Below are 19,814 nucleotides of genomic sequence, written 5' to 3'. Positions count from 1 at the left end.
ACGAAAGAACACATAAAAAACAATTCAGCATGTGACATCACTTCTGAAGTAGAATTCTGTTGTACGGGAATTTTCGTATGAAAATAACCTTCACTTTTTCCACATGAGACTAGCATGCAACAAAAATCGGATGACAGATCGTTCGATAATCTGATCGTGTGTACGGGGCTTTAGTGAGCCTTTAGGTTTCCCTCCACCCAACCATCAATGAAGCCCAGGTAGCAAAATACTTTACCTTTTATTACTTTTCTGGATGACTGGGTTTGCCAATATTTTGGACTGTCTACAGAAATGAATGGAGAAAGCTTCATACATATTCAGTAATGCTGGACACAGCTGTTCTTTCTGAAAAGGCAAATGTGAATAACTCGGGAGCAGAATTGAAGCTATGCATTTTACTACCTAAGATTTAGTGAGGAACAAGAGGAAACACCAGAACATGTGTGATCCCGTACGGTGCAATTTTGACAGCCCATTCATTTGAATAGGCTGCAAAACGCTCTGAAACACGTAAGAAGTAGTGCAAGCACTACTACTACAAAATGCACTGCACCAAACCACATGGTACTGCAGTACTATGTGATCCGGTGCCTGCAAATGTGTTGCGTTTGCGATCTGCTTTAAAGTTGTCATTAAGAGTAAATTGGCACCCACATGCAGATCGCAAAGGCAATGCGTTCACCACATGTTCATGCATGGAACGCTCCTTTCCTGCACTGTGTTTTGGTGTGAACTAGCAGCCCTAAGAGCAGGGCTAACCTTAGGTTTCTTCCCAATGCTCCTAAAATGTGGTATAGAGAAAGGACTTGGAAGCTAGTAGAATGCTATTACTAGAAGACAGTAATGCTCTGAGCCCATGCTGCAAGGGGTTGGGTCCTCGAGGGGGTTGGGCTCATGAGAGACTGCACTCAGGGAAACTGGTTTGAATGACCTGGAAGGCTAAGAACATCCCTAGATTTATATGCGAGTTTTCTTGTTTTATCTTTTAATGGTCTCTTAATGTTTTGACTATAGTTCTGCCTTAGGGCTAAGTTTTAAAATATCTGTATATCATTATTATCCTACAACAACCGTGCTAGACTTATTAGGTGCCTGTTTCTACAGCATTTGAATTGTCATTGTCCGAAGGAAACCGTCTTGAGAAACGACTTTTCCATTCTACTTTTGCTACGGTAAGGTGTTTTCAGGGTGTTCTTATTGGCTAACTGTAAATTGACCCGAGTAGTGAACTAAACATCAAATTTGATTGTTTTTCAGGATGACCGAAAAGAAGGAATGACTGCATTCGTAGAAAAAAGGAAAGCAGATTTTACCGATCAGTAAACAATTCAGTAGATCTGTACATGACCAATCTGAAATATGGACTGTTGTAGTTTTGCAGCCAATGAAAGTGCAATCACACAGGGCCTTAATTTTACCAACAAAAAGCACTTAAGAGGTAATAAAGTAGCCAAGGACTCTACATTTCTAATACAGTACAGGTATTCAGGGCATCCGACTTTTCATTCCCTTCTATGCGATGTGGTGTTCTAGTTGGTGTCTAAGGTACAGAAGCGGTTTCTACAGATCTGTGCCCTGATAAATATTGTAAATCAATGGGAATTTAATGTTACAAAGTCCATTCTATGTTAATAAAAACATTTTGAAGAAATTGTATGGGTTTTATATATCCTTGTATTCTTATACATGATTCACCAATTGCTTCAGCCTCAATCAAGGACCTTTAGCAATGCTTTATATACATTGAACATTGAGATAAAAATGTTATGTCACTTATCTAGAGGAGTCTTTCTCAACTTTTTAAACACAGATGAACCCTTGAAATAACGATTAGGTCTCTGGGAATCCCTGCTTACAGAATATTGTCTATAGGTCACTGTACATTAGTGTGAATAGTGGGTTGAGATTTAAGAATCAATAAAATTAATAATGCAGCATACTATATGCCAAGATTTTTTTTTTCAGCAGTAATCATACCCAGAATATAATCCCGGACAGTAAAAGCTTGTCACTAAATGTCAGTGGAAAAATGCCCCTTCCTTTTGTCATTGTAGTGCCCCCCCCCCCCCCCCCCCCAGTTGGTAGTCATTAAAATATTCCTTTACATTGGTGGTCAGTGGAGAAATGCTCCCTTACATTGGTGGACGATAGGAGGAGGACATTCCTAAATTGGTGGACATTAAGAGAAGGGCGTCTTTATACTGGTTATTAGAATTAAAAATGCTTGTTACATTGGTATTTTACATTGGTGGTCAATGAGAACAATGCCATCCCCTAAACCAGCTAAAATTGCTTTGGATAGTTAGTATGAAAATATACACTAGAGTGTAATGTCGAGCTTTCCTAAAACATCAAGGGTGCTTTTAGGGCTTAAGGGCTCTTTCACACGGGCGGTCCGATCAGATCCGCCTGTCAGTTTTTTAGGCGGATCTGATCGGATCCTCCATGCAGCTCTATGGGGCAGCGGGTGTCAGTGGAGGTCACCTCCGCTGCCATCCGCATCCGATCCTGTGCTGAAATCTGGACGGATGGAAACCCTATTTTTCCATCCGTTCAGTAATCGGAGTGGAGCGGATCTGATGAGAGCGGACAAGCGGTCCGCTCTCCTCCGATCCCCCATAGAGGGCAGCGGGTGCTGAGACACCTCCCTCTCCGCTCTGCAAGCGGAGACGGAGCTGTCATCCACCCGGCTCAGCGGGGATCGCGGATCGATCCCCGCTGAGCAACACGGATCCGCCTGCGGAGGCGGACCGTGTGAAAGAAGCCTTACTCAGTTTAACAAAACAAACTTAAAGTGGTTGTAAACGTTCCTTTTTTTTGTTTGTTTAAATACCAAACCTGTCTATACTTACCTGCCCTGTGCAGTGGTTTTGCAGAGAGCAGGCCCGATGCTCTTCTTCTAGGGTCCCCCGCCAGCACTCCAGGCCCCTCCTCTTCATCGGGTGCCCCCACGGAAAGATGCTTTCTATGAGGGCACCCATGCGGGCTTGCTTCCGAGTCCCTGCTCTGTTGATTGACAAAGACAGCGGGATTTTGCCCCACCCCTCCTATGTCACAGCTTTTTGTCAGACTGGGCTTTCTAATATCATTCCTCTGAGCAGATGGGATAAGCTGTGTACCGCTGTGATCACATGTCCATTGCTTTACCACTTACCTGGGGGGCCTGTGATGTATTTATGGGGAAAAGTAACAACATGGTCACTGACCAGCAATACAACACTTGAGGAGGTGGGGGGGGGGGGGGGTTGTTGACACCAATGCTGCAGATTTTTTTTACGACTAGGGACACCAGTGATGAGGCTTTTTTTACTCCCACTTTCTCTTCAGTTTGCATTGCAAACATTTGCAGAAAATGGCATTACAGACCATTCATTTTGAATATGCTGCCTCAATCAACACAATGCATCTCAATGCAGGAAAACCTGCTATTGTGTTGTCCTTTTGTCGGGGGCTGAACTTGAGGCCCTCTATTATTTTCAAATTGAGCAAAACTGGCCTAGTAATTTTGGCCTTCATGTTTCCTGTAGTATCTAAGGATGAATGCTTGAAAGCGAATGCATACCTCATCACGTCACTTGCGGTGGAAAAGTGCGGGACCAGAGGAAGGTGAGAACGCGGGATCAGAGGCTGCGTGCGTGAGGAGACAGCGTGTGTGAGGGAGTGAGTGTGAGGTGAGTGAGAGCTGTGCGGTAGTACACTAACCCCCCCCCCCCTTCTCAGAGTGAGAGGGATAACCGGACCCTCCCCCGAGACAGAGAGAGCTCCCAACCCCCTTCCCCCTCACACACAGAGACAGAGAGAGCTCCCCCCCCCCCCCACTAGCTGGCTGGTTGACAAGACCAGGAAGTGACAGAGGAGGGAGGCGGGAGCAGATGACTGACTGAGGGAGGAAGGAGTGAGGCATCGCTGACAAGCACTGTAAGTATCGGCTTACAGGTACACAGGGACACACACTTGGTAAGTTAAGACTGTGGATGTAAGTAAAGACTGTGATTTGATTGAGACTGAGGGTGTAGGGTAGTACTTGAGTCAGTGAGTACTGTGTAGCGGAGTATCAGTGGGTGCCCTGCGACTGTCGGTGCCCTGCGACTGTGAGTGTCTGTAAGTATCTGTGAGTGAAACAGAGTACCAGAGGGTGCGAAAGCAGAGTTAGAAGCTAGGAAACAGCCACACAGGACAGATTTAAATTACTGAATCCCCATTAGATTAGATTAGTAGGTACAATGCCCGGCGGGTGTGGAGATGCGACTCGGTGTACATCTTGTTGTATGTATACGTTCCTCGATCATGAGATCGAGGGCGAATACAAATGCACAAAGTGTAAGCACGTTGTTTCCCTGGAAGCTCAGGTCCTGAATCTAGGGAAGCAGCTGGCAACACTGAGACGTATGTCCATACTGAAGGAGAGCTGGGATCGTACCCGTCAGGCGCAAGCAGGGGCCTGCACAGAGGTGGGCGGAGTAATGGAGGTGCAGGCATCAGAGCAGAGTAGATGGGTGACAGGAAGGGTAGAGGGGGAAAAAGGCAAGGAGGCTGATCCTGGGCTGGAGCACCCCAATAAATTTGCCCTTTTGCGTGATGTTAGGGAAACCAGTCAGGGACCAGCATTGCTGGAGCAGAGCAACGCCCCTAGCTGCCAGGGGAAGAACTCCTCCAGTGAGGCCGGGAGAAAGGGAAAGGAAAGACAGGTGCTGGTGGTAGGGGACTCAATCATTAGAAGGACTGACAGTGCAATCTGCCACAAAGACTGTGAGCGCCGAACAGTCTGTTGTTTACTGGGCGCTCGGGTTCGGCACATCGCAGTTCGGGTGGACAGATTACTGGGTGAGGCTGGGGGAGGACCCAGCTGTCATGGTACACGTGGGTACCAATGACATAGGCAGAGGAAGATGGAGAGTCCTAAACGATTTCAGGGACTTAGGCGCTAAGTTGAGGAGTGGGACCTCCAAGGTAGTATTTTCAGAAATACTACCTGTACCTCGAGCCACACCAGAGAGGCAGCGGGAGATTAGGGAAGTTAACAAGTGGCTGAGGAGCTGGTGTAGTAAGGAGGGTTTTGGGTTCCTGGAGAACAGGGCTGACTTCTCAGTCGGCCACCGGCTCTATGGTAGGGACGAATTGCACCTCAATGGGGAGGGTGCAGCCGTACTGGGTGAGAAGATGGCCGAAAAGTTAGAGGGGCTTTTAAACTAGGTGATGGGGGGGGGGAGGTACAGATGTAGAATTAGCCAGTGGAAAGCAAGATTCAGAGGGCACAAATGGGGACATTAGCGATAGGGTGTTCAGAGCTCCTAAACCCAGGATGGGTATGGGGAAAAATCACAAGAGCAGCCTAAAAACAACATCAAATGAGGATATAGGCGACCGGTCAAAATTACGAGGTTTGTATACCAATGCCAGAAGCCTGGCCAACAAGATGGGAGAGCTGGAGCTACTGATGTTTGAGGAGGACTTCGATTTTGTGGGGATAACTGAGACTTGGTTCGACAGCTCTCATGATTGGATGGCGACCATTCAGGGGTATTCCCTTTATTGCAGGGATAGAGAAGGTAAAAAAGGGGGGAGGGGTATGTCTACATTAAGAACAGTGTACAGGTAAATAGGAGGGATGATATTAATAATGGAGCTATGGACAAGGCAGAATCCCTATGGGGTGAACCTAAAAGGGAAGGCACTATGGGGGAAGGTAAACTGTGGGCAGTTGTGGCATTTTTTTCCCCCTCTTCTGTAATCAGGGCACTGGGGATCAGTGCCCTGATTGCATTCCTTTTTGTCCCCTTACCGGTGATCTGCTCTCCTCTTCCTCACACTGCAGTCTCCGTGTGAGGAAGAGAGCTGGCGATGAGAGATGATCTCATGTTTACATATGAGATCATCTCTCATTGCATGGTCCGATCACGTGGTAAATGGCCGCTGTGATTGGCCATTCACCACGATCTGTGATTGGCTGTGTCCAAGGGACACGGCCGACACAGATTTTCCCCGATGCGCGCTCGCGGGAGCGTGCGGGGAGCCTGTTACTGGGAGGCAGTTTAAAGATGCACAGGTGATCAAATACCACCAAAAGAAAGCTCGATTTGTGGGGGGAAAAAGAACATACATTTTATTTGGGTACAGTGTCGTATGACTGCGCAATTGTCGGTTAAAGTAACGCAGTGCTGAATCGCAAAATAGGGCCTGGTCAGGAATCCTTCCGGTCTTAAAGTGGTTAACTGAAACCTTTTTTGTTACATTTGCTTGCATCCCACTTCCAGGTCTATGTGTACATAGACAGGGCCTCACAGCTACCTCCTGGGTAGGCTATTTTACCAGTACGTTCCTGGGAGATCTTGCAAGCTTTTGTGGGGGAAAGACATTATTTTCCCTCAGATGGCGTTACTGTCAGAGCGCTGACTGCCCAGGCTCAGAATTTGCCTGCATGTCACCATGGAGCAGAATACTATTCCAGAATGTGAAGGAAGGGATTATTCCCTACCTTTAATGAAAACTTTGTGATTTGTGCTGGAAAATATCTTAGATGAGAAAGATGAATAAGACAAGTAGGCTTTGTAGGCCAGGCTCTGTCATGGCAAAAAAGTTAAGCAGCATTAATGCTAACCTTTCCCCGCTTTCTTTAAAAATGATATCCATATGCTGGTATGAAATAATCTAACAGTCATTAGTTAAGCATTATTTGCTTTTACTTACAATTACTGTTTTTCCACTTCCTGGCTGAGTGAGGCACTGGTACATCACCAGTGCCTTCCACTCAAGTGACATGCACTGTCCCATGTTCCAAGAGGCAGATCCAGAGTTCCAGAAAATAAAGGGGGATGGATAAATCATTAACTTTGACCGGTGAAGCACACAGTCATATGTTTTGTATACAAGGTCTCTCCAATCTCAGCCACCAAGAAGTCTGATGACTTCTTCAGATTTGTCATTGACACTGATGGACTCCCTTATTATTCTCTTTGCATGGTCACACCATGTTTAGTGGGTAGCCTGTTTTTGGCAGTTTTACAGTTTTATTTTGTTTTATTAACCATTGATTTAACTGTACTCAAAGAGCTATTCAGTGTTTGGGAAATTTTCCATTTCAACCAACTTTTCACTGAGTTGCTTGAACTGTTCTTTTGTTTTCAAGTTAAAGTTTTGCAAAGAATACTGACTCACCAGAAGCTGGACCCTGAAGACACATCTATTTATACCACAGTCTGGTTAAATCCCTTGACTACACACAGGTTATCTTCATGTATCTTTGTGAAATACATGGCTTTACCAGTGATAATTTATCTGGGTCATATTTGGGAAGTATGGTATCTGATATTTTGTGTTTTTTCATTGTCATCAATTGAAATTACTTTGCAGAGATCGGTTTTCACTTTCACAAGAGTTTATTTCTGTAGATTACAAAAGTAAGTTCAAATTAATTTGTCTCTAAGTGCATAATATATAAATTATCAACATGTTATTTAATAAAGACTGAAGAAAAAAAAAAACAATTCCATATTCTTACAAAATGAGATCAAACTGTGCCAAAAGTCCAAATAACTTCTGAGACCCACGCCACTAATGTACACAAATGTCCTTATGCTTGTAGTAATATTTCAGGTGTAGCAGTATTTCCAGGTCTGGTGCCTGATGTGGGTCTGCCATTGTTACCGGTGACACCTCCAACACATTTGAGTTGTGACCCTAGGTGTGATAACTGAGACAATGACCATTCCGGCATGGTTGATTTGTTTGTCTTATTGTATTTAGGAGAAGGGAATGAGTGGGATAGTCCTTTGGCTCAACTAGGTACACTTTGGGACACTTGAAGAAAAATGCCTGTTAGTGCTGCTTTGAGGCCGACTGAATGCCGACCAACGCTTCCTGATGCTAAGAGATACTGATGTACTGAAACTGTGCTGAAACTTTGACTCAGAAGATCCAGGACTGTAGAACACTTGACTCCTGACACTGCTTTTAGCTAAAAAGTCACTGAACAGCTCCCTCCAACCCTGCACTGGCTGAGGTAGCTCTATGTACTTGTTCTGCTGCAACTCTTAACTTTGCACTTCATTGTCCTCTCACTAGGTACCCCCTCTAATACTTCAGGGTCCTCTCACTAGGTACCCCCTCTAATACTTCAGGGTCCTCTCACTAGGTACCCCCTCTAATACTTCAGGGTCCTCTCACTAGGTATCCCCTTTCCACTAGATGCCTGTTGGATCTCTAGAACCTTCTCCGGAGTGGTCCCCTCTGACACTAGTCAGACCCCCAGGGACAGTCCACAGTACTCGTCACGACCTTTGTAGGCTTTCCTGGAACTGGACCCCTCTCTCTCTCTGCTGGTTCTCGGCACACCTGATCTGCTCTGCAGCTCAGCTTCACACTCTTTGGATTCCCAGGCCGCCACCCGGGACACCCGCTTCCTCTGACAGGAGGAGAGACAGCCGTACTCTCCCTCCTGGGACTCTGCTTCCCGCCAAAGACGCTGCGTCCTGCGTTTCCCTCAAACTTATACCCACTCCCAGAATCCTTTGCGGCAGAATCTGCCTTCTGGGGTAGATACAGGCCCAAATGTGTCTGAGTGGGCTTCCTCCACTGCCCAATGAGAAGCCTCTCATAGAGCCAGTGGGGAAACTCTCCTCTCAGCAGACACACCTGAGAACCATGACAACCTACTGAAATCATGGCTCTGCTGTTAGGCAGCCAAAGCCCACTATACTTTACCTAGCACCTACCTGTAGGGTGCTACACAGGTCTGGAAAAACAACCAGCAGATCTGCTCCTCATGGTGGTTGGTTAGCAGGAAAGGACACCCAGCAATCAGTGCTCACACAGGATTGTTACCAGATGAATTTAACCACTATTAGATTGTCAAATTGCGCATGAAGAGTCAAATCCTCCCAGTCTCAAACACGCCAACAAACCCTTGGGAAATGTTCTCCTGCGTATGTACCATAGAGGAAAAGAACTTATTTTTTAAGCATAAAATGCACTCACATATTGTATCATAAAATCTAGAAGTATCACAATACATGCACCTGGTTGGCAAACCATTTGTTCTGCTCCACTTCCAGTAGACCATGCGTGATGACATCACATCCAGTAGCCCCCCTCTCCATGTTATTTCATGGTAGACAACAGGGTAAGTGGCCACATGCCAGTTATTTCAGAGGGAGAGAAAACTAGTGCAGGTTCTGCACCTAAAAGGGGAATATACTGGATTTTTCTATATTGGAAACTGCCACAGATCCCCTCTAGCTCATAGTTTGGGTACAGGATGGGAGCTGTCAGCAGATAGTGCACATCTCTCTCTCTGCCTGTGCAGTGATCATGCTATTTGAGCAGAGCCTATAGGGTTAACAACCCCCCTCTCGCACTGAGCTGAGTGGGGACAGGCAGAGAGATCGGGACATACAGCTCCAACTCTCTGTGCTGTGTTTATCATAGTCACAGCAGAACACAGAACTGATAACTCCTAATTAACACAGAGGCCACATGTTAATTAGAAGCAGCATCTTCTCCATTTTTATGTTTAGAAGAAAGAGCACCATAAATTGAAAATGCTATTTTATTCATTTTTTAATATTCAAATCAAACACTCTCATCTATCAATGCTTTATTTTTTTTGGGAACCATTTTGCAAAACACCCTCTAACATTTCTAGACATGGCCATCTTGCGTAAGGACGAATATTTAATGTAGTATTTACTTCTTGCAATCCATCTGCAGGCAGGAGGTTGTGCTTAGCTAAGAAGGCCTCTCTTCCTCTCCAGGTTAAAGAAAAATAGACTCCTGGGATGCATGACATGATTTTGGCTTAGGCCAAAAACCCGGAAGCAACTAAAGAAATGGGAAAAAAAAAACAGTACATTTATAATACATTCCTATCTGTGTACTAATGCTAGCAGCATAGGGATTAAACCTAGTTAATGTTGATTGAGAGAGTTTAGCTCCACTTCAATATAAACTAGTTAGACATATTTATATTAAAAAAAAAACAGAAAGGCGAGTTATCCACAACGAGCAAAAATACACAAACTAGCAAATTTGTGCGTCAGCGCTCACTGACAGCAACCAAGAACCGCAAAGGAAGGGCGCCAGTTAATCTTTTTCCATCCACGCTATAGCTGAAAGATGGCTACCTTAATTGCTGGGGGGGGGGGGGTGTCCATGTACATTCTCCCGTGCATGAGCTGCCTGCGCGCTACCTGCGGAGCATGCGCGGCTCGCTCTGTGATCAGCCGAGTCCATGAGACTTGGCTGATCACAGACCGGAGCGAGGCCTTACCACGTGATCAGCTGTCAGCCAATGACAGCTGATCACATGATGTAAACAGCAGCCAGAAATCAGCCAAAAAAAAAACAATCGCTGCTGCTGTCAGAGGGACATCGGTCCCGAAGAGTAGAGGAGCATCTGTGCCCACCAGCGCCACCTGTCAGTGCCCACCGGTGCCAACTATTAGTGTCAACTACCAGTGCCCATGAGTGCCACCTATTAGTGCCCTTCAGTGCCACCCATCCATGCCACCTATCAGTGTCGCCTTATCAGGGCCCATCAGTGCCTCCTCATCAGCACACATCAATGAAGGAGAACAATTACCTGTTTACAAAATTTTATAACAAACTATAAAAACTGTTTTGTTTCAAAATTTTCTGCCTTTTTTTGTTTGTTGAGCAAAAAATAAAACCCCCCGTCATGATTAAATACCACCAAAAGAAAGCTCTGTTTGGAAAAAATGATAAAAATGTAATTTGGGTACAATGTTGCATGACTGCGCAATTGTCATTCAAATTGCGACAGCGCTGAAAGCTTAGAATTGGTCTGGGCAGGAAGGGGGTTTAAGTGCCCAATAGGCAAGTGGTTAAAGCAGAGTTACACCCAAAAGTGGAACTTTTGCTTTAAATAGTGATGACCCCCTGACATCCCACATTTGGCATGACATTTATTTGGGGGGGGCAGGTACCTAGATTTGACAGGTACCCGCTCCCACGTCCGATGGGGCCGCCTAGGTGGCTCAAGCGGAAGTTCTCCTCTCCCCCTCCCTCCCGGCAATCTTCTGGGACACGTCACAGGTCCCAGAAGATTGCCCGACCATTCACAACGCGCAGCATGACTCGCGCATGTGCAGTGCGCACCCGGCTGTGAAGCTGCAAGCTGTCACAGCCGGTTGCCCACACTAGATGCCAGCGTCTCCGAGAGGAGTGGGAGAGGAGCGAGGCTTCAGGCGGCCGCATTGCTGGATCGTGTGACAGGTGAGTGTGTTTATTTAAAGTCAGCAGATACACTTTTTGTAGCTGCTGACTTTTAATAAACACAAAAATGAGTGGAACTCCGCATTAAGTATGAGTAAAAAAACAGTTGCACTTTATTAAGTGTTCTTCCATGGCAAGACCACTTACTGTTATCTCACATATATATTCTTATTATTATTATAGCCAAATTTACCACCCTAACTCCTCTCACAGTTTTTACACTACATAGACAGTAATATACTGAAACGTGCGAATTGTTCCCGATTGGTGTGCTATTACTTTGTGGAAAGTTTCGCTGAATGGTTCATGAAATATCTGCATTTTTGTACCAAAATTCGTCCTATAGGAGTGACTGGCGGAATGTTTAAAACTAGAGTGGGAGCTGAAAAATTAGGGCATGATTTCTAAACTGCCACCACTCCCTCATTTTCACCTACACAAATCGTATATCAAAATGTTCAGCTATCCCTGCTGCCACTAAAAATGGCCATGGTTAAGCCATAGTCCTGATAGTGATTCATCAAGCTTTGCAGTGGAATAACTTCTTTACAGGATGTCTCCACTGCACTGTTTCATTGGGCAACTTTTGCAAATGAGTTTTAATGTTGATAAATGTAAAGTTATGCACTTGGGGGCTAAGAATATGCATGCATTATACATACTAGGTGGAGTAGAGCTGGGGGAATCCATAGTGGAGAAGGATCTGGGTGTTCTGGTAGATCATAAGCTTAATAATAGCATGCAATGCCAAGCTGCGGTTTCCAAAGCAAGCAAATTCCTTTCTTGTATTAACAGAGCCATGGACTCCAGAGAGAGAGATATCATTTTGCCCCTGTACAAATTATTAGTAAGACCTCATCTGGAATATGCAGTTCAGTTTCGGGCACCAGTTCCTAAAAAGGATATCGGGGAACTGGAGAAAGTGCAGAGAAGGGCAACCAAACTGATAAGAGGCATGGAGGAGCTCAGCTATGAGAAAAGATTAGAGGAACTGGATTTATTCTCTCTTGAGAAGAGGAGAGTAAGGGGGGATATGATCAACATGTATAAATACATAAGGGGTCCATGTAGTGAACTTGGTGTTGAGTTGTTCACTTTAAGGTCAACACAGAGGACAAGGGGCACTCTTTACGTCTAGAGCTAAACAGATTTTGTCTCCAAATACGGAAAGGTTTCTTCACCGTGAGAGCTGTGAAAATGTGGAATAGACTCCCTCCAGAGGTGGTTCTGGCTAGCTCACTGGATTGCTTTAAAAAAGACCTGGATTCTTTCCTGGGTGTACATAATATAACTGGGTACTAATAATTATAGGTAAAGTCCAGTGGCGGCTGGTGCTCAAAATTTTTGAGGGAGGCAAAAAGAAAAATCTAATAAGCATTGCTTTGCAGCCAAAAACGCTGTAAAAAATTGCGTGACTTTGAGGTCACACAAGTGTGAAAGGGGCCTTCAGTAATCAAGGTATAGTGTGCCCCCTTCAATGCAGAGTGACCACAGCGTGCCCCCTTTCAATGCACAGTGACCAGCGTGCCCCCCTTTCAATACAGAGTGACCAGCGTGCCCCCCTTTCAATGCACAGTGACCAGCGTGCCCCCTTTCAATGCACAGTGACCAGCGTGCCCCCCTTTCAATGCACAGTGACCAGCGTGACCCCTTTCAATGCACAGTGACCAGCGTGCCCCCCTTTCAATGCACAGTGACCAGCGTGACCCCTTTCAATGCACAGTGACCAGCGTGACCCCTTTCAATGCACAGTGACCAGCGTGACCCCTTTCAATGCACAGTAACCAGTGTGCCCCCCTTTCAATGCACAGTGACCAGCGTGACCCCTTTCAATGCACAGTGACCAGCGTGCCCCCCTTTCAATGCACAATGACCAGCGTGACCCCTTTCTATGCACAGTGACCTGCGTGACCCCTTTCGATGCACAGTGACCAGCGTGCCCCCTTTCGATGCACAGTGACCAGTGTGCCCCCTTTCAATGCACAGTGACCAGCGTGACCCCTTTCAATGCACAGTGACCAGCATTTCAGTTCCCAGTGGAGGGGGGGGGGGGAGTGGTTTGCTCCTCAGCACATAGTCAGCGCCAAAGGAAAATTAAAATTACAAGTGGAACTTATCTTCAAAACAGTCCACAATCAGAGCACAGTCTATATTCAATCAAGTTGCTTTATCCAGTGATAACAGATGATTTGACAGATCCTCAGTTAATCTCTCAGTGATGGGCCATGAAAGAGAGCATAAAAACACAACCAAGTGTAACTCTGCTGGTGGGGAGGGGGGGGGGGGGGTTTACCCGTGATGGAACATAAATCTTTATTAAAAGTCTTCCTCTTGCCCCATGTATTGGACACTCACCAGAAAAACAGTAGAATCAGGCACATAAGGGGTTAATCTCACAGCCTTCCCAGCTGATAACACAGCATGGTAACAGCAGCAATCCACATGCAGTGACAGGGATCAGACCACTGCTCATAAAACTCCCATCACAGCCCGGACTCAGCCATCCATGAGATGCACACGTTCTCAGGCAAAAACAGAGGAGATGGAGGATCAGATACAACTCAGTTTTAATGTTAAAAAGACGGCTTACAGTGTAATGTCAGTAGCAAGTACTTACAGCATGCCACACTGCTATGTAGGCTTAACAGCAGCGTGCGTGACCAACCTGGAAGACAAACCTAGACAGTCACAGACAGTCCACTCCAGACGAGAGACATCTGCTGGGCTCTGGGGTGAGGCGGCGGGAAGCAGAGAGTGACGCCCCGCCCAAGCACCGCCCCTACGACGTCGGATGTCAGGCTGGACCAATCACAGGATGCCAAACGTTAGTGGGAGTGTTCGGCCGGATCGCTCTGCGCCCCGAGGACACACCAGAAGGCCGCCAATCAGCGTAACAGAAGAAAAGCACATGATGCAAAAAAACCCCACCCCTCCCATTGACAGCAATGTGTCCGGCGCCCCTGCATATGAAAAGGTACACTTTTTTTTTTTAAATGCTGAATTTTACAGTGACTAGCCTTGGGGGGCGGCACCCCTGCGCCCCCTATTGACCAGCCGCCACTGGTAAAGTCGATCTAGGGAATATCTGATTTGCTTCTCAGGGGATCAGGAAGGATTTTTTTCACCTGCTTTAGCAAATTGGATCATGTTTTGCTGGGGGTTTTTCGCCTTCTTCTGGATCAACTGCGGGTATAGGATTGTGTATATGGGATTGTATGGTTGGGTTTTCTTTACTGTTTTTTTTTTTTTGTTGGTTGAGCCAGATAGACTTGTGTCTTTTTTCAACCTGACTATGTAACTATGTAACTATCCTAGTTGCTGTTCTTTGTGAGTTCTCCCCAACAGCCTACTTGCCCATAACCGTAAAAAAAATATAAATTTATTTTTCTAGAGAATAAAAGATGAAACTTCTTTTCTTAGTACCGATGAGGTTACACCTTTTTAGAAATATATTTTCACAATATATACCAGCCTCTGATATCTGTTTTGGTGCCACTATTTGTGTTTAATGCCAATAAGTTTCAGAGAAGCTGTGGACCCGTCTGTCCACATGTGCACTCAGAAAGATTGAGAGCAATTTAACATAAACCGGCATTTGTTGTCAGATTTCAGCACAAGTCCTGCAGAGCTTGAATATGAGCCAGACCTGATCTTTGAATTATCGTAAGTCAGGATGGAAACACAGAAGCTAAGGCTTGCTCTTGCCAAGACATATTTGTGACAGCGGTATTCAGCTGCTATGAAGCACATACCCCAATTAGCTAAAACCCTCTGTTAGTTCCCTGCCTATGATGACTGAGTCACATTGTACAGCTCCTGTTATTGAATGTCTGTTTTCACTCTTGTGCTTTTCCACTTTTCATCGGTATTAATTACTGGGCTCTGGTTACTCTGTCTGAAAGTATTTAACATGAAGACACATTGTAACTGGTGAATGCCTCTCATATTATACATCCCCCCTCTGGCTTGGTGCTCATATCAAATTGGTGCTTGATTTGAATGCTGTAATTGGTCAGAGGTGTTCATTTCTCACAAAAGAGTATATTTCCTTTCGGTGCATGCGGTTAGATGATAGGAGATCTATTGTATGGTGATGGGGATAGGAGTCAATGGCATAATATGCCTGTGGCGCCAGGACAGTGTTATCCCCGTTTGCTCTGATTATTAGACCCCACCCCATATTAGTTATGTTTTATGTCTATTTGTGGGTTATTCTGTATTCTCGATGCGTGGAATTATGTATCAGATTCTTACAGTGTACCTCATACATCTGTATACACCTTTATGGATCAAAGCGTTTTATTTCAGCAATGGCATTTTCAATCGGTGATTATTTTGTCCTTCCTTCAGAAAGTTTATTTTGTTAAACAGGGCTTTCTTTTTGTAATATTGTCTTGCAAAAATATATGTTTTTATATGTACTCTATAGTCGAAATACGTATATAAACCAAAAAAAGAATAAAAAATGCTCTTTTTCATTCTATTTCAACCAGTAGTAGTTTTGTAACAAATAGTGTTGCCAAAAAAGTATACAGGTCCCTCTCAAAAAATTAGCATATTGTGATAAAGTTCATTATTTTCTGTAATGTACTGATAAACATTAGACTTTCATATATTTTAGATTCATTACACACAACTGAAGTAGTGCAAGCCTTTTATTGTTTTAATATTGATGATTTTGGCATACAGCTCATGAAAACCCCAAATTCCTATCTAAAAAAATTAGCATATCATGAAAAGGTTCTCTAAACGAGCTATTAACCTAATCATCTGAATCAACTAATTAACTCTAAACACCTGCAAAAGATTCCTGAGGCTTTTAAAAACTCCCAGCCTGGTTCATTACTCAAAACCGCAATCATGGGTAAGACTGCTGACCTGACTGCTGTCCAGAAGGCCATCATTGACACCCTCAAGCAAGAGGGTAAGACACAGAAAGACATTTCTGAACGAATAGGCTGTTCCCAGAGTGCTGTATCAAGGCACCTCAGTGGGAAGTCTGTGGGAAGGAAAAAGTGTGGCAGAAAACGCTGCACAACGAGAAGAGGTGACCGGACCCTGAGGAAGATTGGGGAGAGGAAAATGCCTGAAGTCCAGTGTCAAGTACCCACAGTCAGTGATGGTCTGGGGTGCCATGTCAGCTGCTGGCAGGCCCGGACTGGGACAAAAAATAGGCCCGGGCATTTTAGACTGAGCAGCCTTTTTTTTTTTATTTAAACCAAATTACAAATAATGACAGCTACCAGTTTCTCAATGTCTTTTAGTTCTATTTAGCCTGCTACAGTCACTGCTCACTGATTGCTAGAGGTTACTGCACATTTTTAGCACTAACCCATTGGTGGCTAGGGAGGGGGGAGGTGTAATCAGTGGCAGTACTGGGGGGGGTGAATTGAGTGGCAGTGCTGGGGGGGAGGAATGAGTGGCAGTTCTGAGGGAGGGGGGGGTAAGAATTAAGTGGCAGTGCTGGGGAGGGGGGGGGGATGGAATCAGTGGCAGTGCTTGGGGGATGGGGTCAGTGGCAGAACTGGGGGGGGTGGAATCAGTAGCAGTACTGGGGATGGCGTGTAATGAATGTCGGGGGAGATTGGATGTGATCAGTGTGGAGGGTAGGATGGAATAAATGGCAATGTGGGAGGATAGGATGAGTGACAGTACGAGAGGAGGGTGAAATGACTGGTAGTGCTGGTTGGTTGTTGGGATGAGTGGCAGTGCTGAGGGGGATTAGATCAGTGGCAGTACTGGGGGATGGAATTAGTGGCAGTGTTGGGGGGGGGTTGGAATTAATGGCAGTGCTGGGGGGGATTGGATGGGATCAGTGGCAGTGTGGAGGGATGGTGGGATCAGTGGCAGTGCAGGGGGGGATAGGATGAGTGACAATACGTGGAAGGTGGAATCAGTGGCTGTGCTGGAGGACGAGATGAGTGGGGGTCCTTGGGGGAATTGAATGGGATCAGTGGCAGTGCTTGGGGAGTGGGATGAGTGCCAGCGTGGAGGGAGGGGATGGGAGGGGATGGGAAGAGTGGGTGCGTGGAGGGAGGGGATGGGAAGAGTGGCAGCTTGGAGCGAGGGGAGGAGTTGCAGCGTGGAGGGGAGGGGAGGGGAGGCAGTGTGGAGGGAGGCAGCATGGAAGGAGGGAGGAAAGGGGAGTAGTGTCAGTGTGGACAGAGGGGAGGAGTGGCAGCATGGAGGGGATGGGATAAGTGGCAATGCTGGTGGTGGGTGGCATCAGTGGCCATGCTGGGTGGAGGGATGGGATCAGTGACAGTGTTGGGGGGGGTCAGATCAGTGACAGGGCTGGGAGGGATCGGATCAGTGACAGGGCTGGGGGGGATCGGATCAGTGACAGGGCTGGGGGGGAGGGATCGGATCAGTGACAGGTCTGGGAGGGATGGATCGGATCAGTGACAGGGCTGGGGGGGGGGGATCGGATCAGTGAAAGGTCTGGGAGGGAGGGATCGGATCAGTGACAGGGCTGGGGGGGGGGATCGGATCAGTGACAGGGCTGGGGGGGATCGGATCAGTGAAAGGTCTGGGAGGGGGGGATCGGATCAGTGACAGGGCTGGGGGGAATCGGATCAGTGACAGGGCTGGGGGGGGATTGGATCAGTGACAGGGCTGGGAGGGAGGGATCGGATCAGTGACAGGTCTGGGGGGGATCGGATCAGTGACAGGTCTGGGAGGGATCGGATCAGTGAAAGGGCTGGGAGGGATCGGATCAGTGACAGGTCTGGGAGGGATCGGATCAGTGAAAGGGCTGGGAGGGGATCGGATCAGTGACAGGGCTGGGGAGGGATCGGATCAGTGACAGGGCTGAGGGGGGATCGGATCAGTAACAGGGCTGGGGGGAGGGATCGGATCAGTGACAGGGCTGGGGGGGATCGGATCAGTGACAGGTCTGGGAGGGATCGGATCAGTGAAAGGGCTGGGAGGGATCGGATCAGTGAAAGGGCTGGGAGGGATCGGATCAGTGACAGGTCTGGGAGGGATCGGATCAGTGACAGGGCTGGGGGGGATCGGATCAGTGACAGGGCTGGGGGGGATCGGATCAGTGACAGGTCTGGGAGGGATCGGATCAGTGAAAGGGCTGGGAGGGATCGGATCAGTGACAGGTCTGGGAGGGATCGGATCAGTGACAGGGCTGGGGGGGATCGGATCAGTGACAGGGCTGGGGGGGATCGGATCAGTGACAGGGCTGGGGGGGATCGGATCAGTGACAGGGCTGGGAGGGATCGGATCAGTGACAGGGCTGGGGGGGATCGGATCAGTGACAGGGCTGGGGGGGATCGGATCAGTGACAGGGCTAGGGGGGATCGGATCAGTGACAGGGCTGGGGGGGATCGGATCAGTGACAGGGCTGGGGGGGATCGGATCAGTGACAGGGCTGGGGGGGATCGGATCAGTGACAGGGCTGGGGGGGATCGGATCAGTGACAGGGCTGGGGGGGATCGGATCAGTGACAGTACTCACTCAGGGAATTCAATGTCCATTCTAGGATCTTGGGATCTTCAAGGCTGAGGCTCTCATGGCAATTTTACAGCTAAACAACTTCTTCTTCCCAAGATCCTAGTGAGCTTCAAAGTGGGACACAACGTTGTTGTAGAGGCCAATCTGTGTGACTGACTGTCAAAATAGGGATTATTTTTTGCAGCTGGTGGCAATGTGGCATAGTAGTCACTCAGTCACTTCACTTACCTTGCAGGACAGGGCAGGCCTTGGGGTGGTGCAGCGCCTGACACTGTTCCTTCCTTCCCGCCATCAAGCACTGTGCAGAACTCAGAAGGGGTCTCCTCTAGCTCCACCCCCTTCCTTCACAGACAGTGACGAGACTCACGACGAGTCACCTGCTGACCTGACCCCTCATTTCCAATTCCACTTTGGTACGGTCCACCCCTCCTGACTGAGCTGCCTAGAGAAGGCTGGATGGCTGCGGAGCCAGCCGCAGTGAGCGGCGCTGGGCTCAGCATCAGCCCGGCTGCTCAGTGGGGAGTGGACTGTCACTGGGACATACCCGGCCGGCCACAACAATATGCGGCCGCGGCCCTCTCCGCGGAATCGGCCGCGGAGAGGCCAGCAGCCGGCAGCAAGTGATAGGGAATCAGAGGAGGGACGGTCACGGAAGTGAGAGTGACATGCGGTGCGGGCGGCCCACCGGGCATATGCCCGGTCTGCCCAATGGTCAGTCCGGCCCTGGCTGCTGGTGTTGGTCCACTGTGTTTTATCAAGGGCAGGGTTAATGCTTCCATCTGCTGAAAAGCTTTATGGAGATGAAGATTTAATTTTTCAGCACGACCTGGCACCTGCTCACAGTGCCAAAACCACTGGTAAATGGTTTACTGACCATGGTATTACTGTGCTCAATTGGCCTGCCAACTCTCCTGACCTGAACCCCATAGAGAATCTGTGGGATGTTGTGAAGAGAAAGTTGAGAGACGCAAGACCCAACACTCTGGATGAGCTCAAGGCCACTATCGAAGCATCCTGGGCCTCCATAACACCTCAGCAGTGCCACAGGTTGATTGCCTCCATGCCACGCCACATTGAAGCAGTCATTTCTGCAAAAGGATTCCCGACCAAGTATTGAGAGC

General features: G+C 47.3%; 2 protein-coding genes across 2 annotated transcripts in view; one reads left to right on the top strand and one right to left on the bottom strand.

The window, feature by feature from the left end:
• The window catches only part of ECHS1 (enoyl-CoA hydratase, short chain 1), a 46,371-nt gene extending 44,942 nt beyond the window's left edge, over positions 1 to 1,429 (top strand). The window contains exons 7-8 of the mRNA XM_082266864.1: positions 1,105 to 1,172; positions 1,258 to 1,429. Coding sequence (XP_082122990.1) covers positions 1,105 to 1,172; positions 1,258 to 1,323 — 134 coding nt within the window. The 3' untranslated portion in view covers positions 1,324 to 1,429. The remainder of the gene's footprint in view (positions 1 to 1,104; positions 1,173 to 1,257) is intronic.
• The window catches only part of LOC309563331 (uncharacterized protein), a gene marked incomplete at its 3' end in the record, with an annotated part of 417,962 nt that overhangs the window by 227,436 nt on the left and 170,712 nt on the right, over positions 1 to 19,814 (bottom strand). The gene's annotated exons all lie outside the window — the stretch shown is intronic.

Source organism: Pelophylax lessonae (assembly GCF_965119305.1).
Source record: "Pelophylax lessonae genome assembly, chromosome: 9".
Classification (NCBI taxonomy): Eukaryota; Metazoa; Chordata; class Amphibia; order Anura; family Ranidae; genus Pelophylax; species Pelophylax lessonae.
Note: the sequence above shows the minus strand (reverse complement) of the source record. Positions and strands in the feature narration are given on the sequence as shown.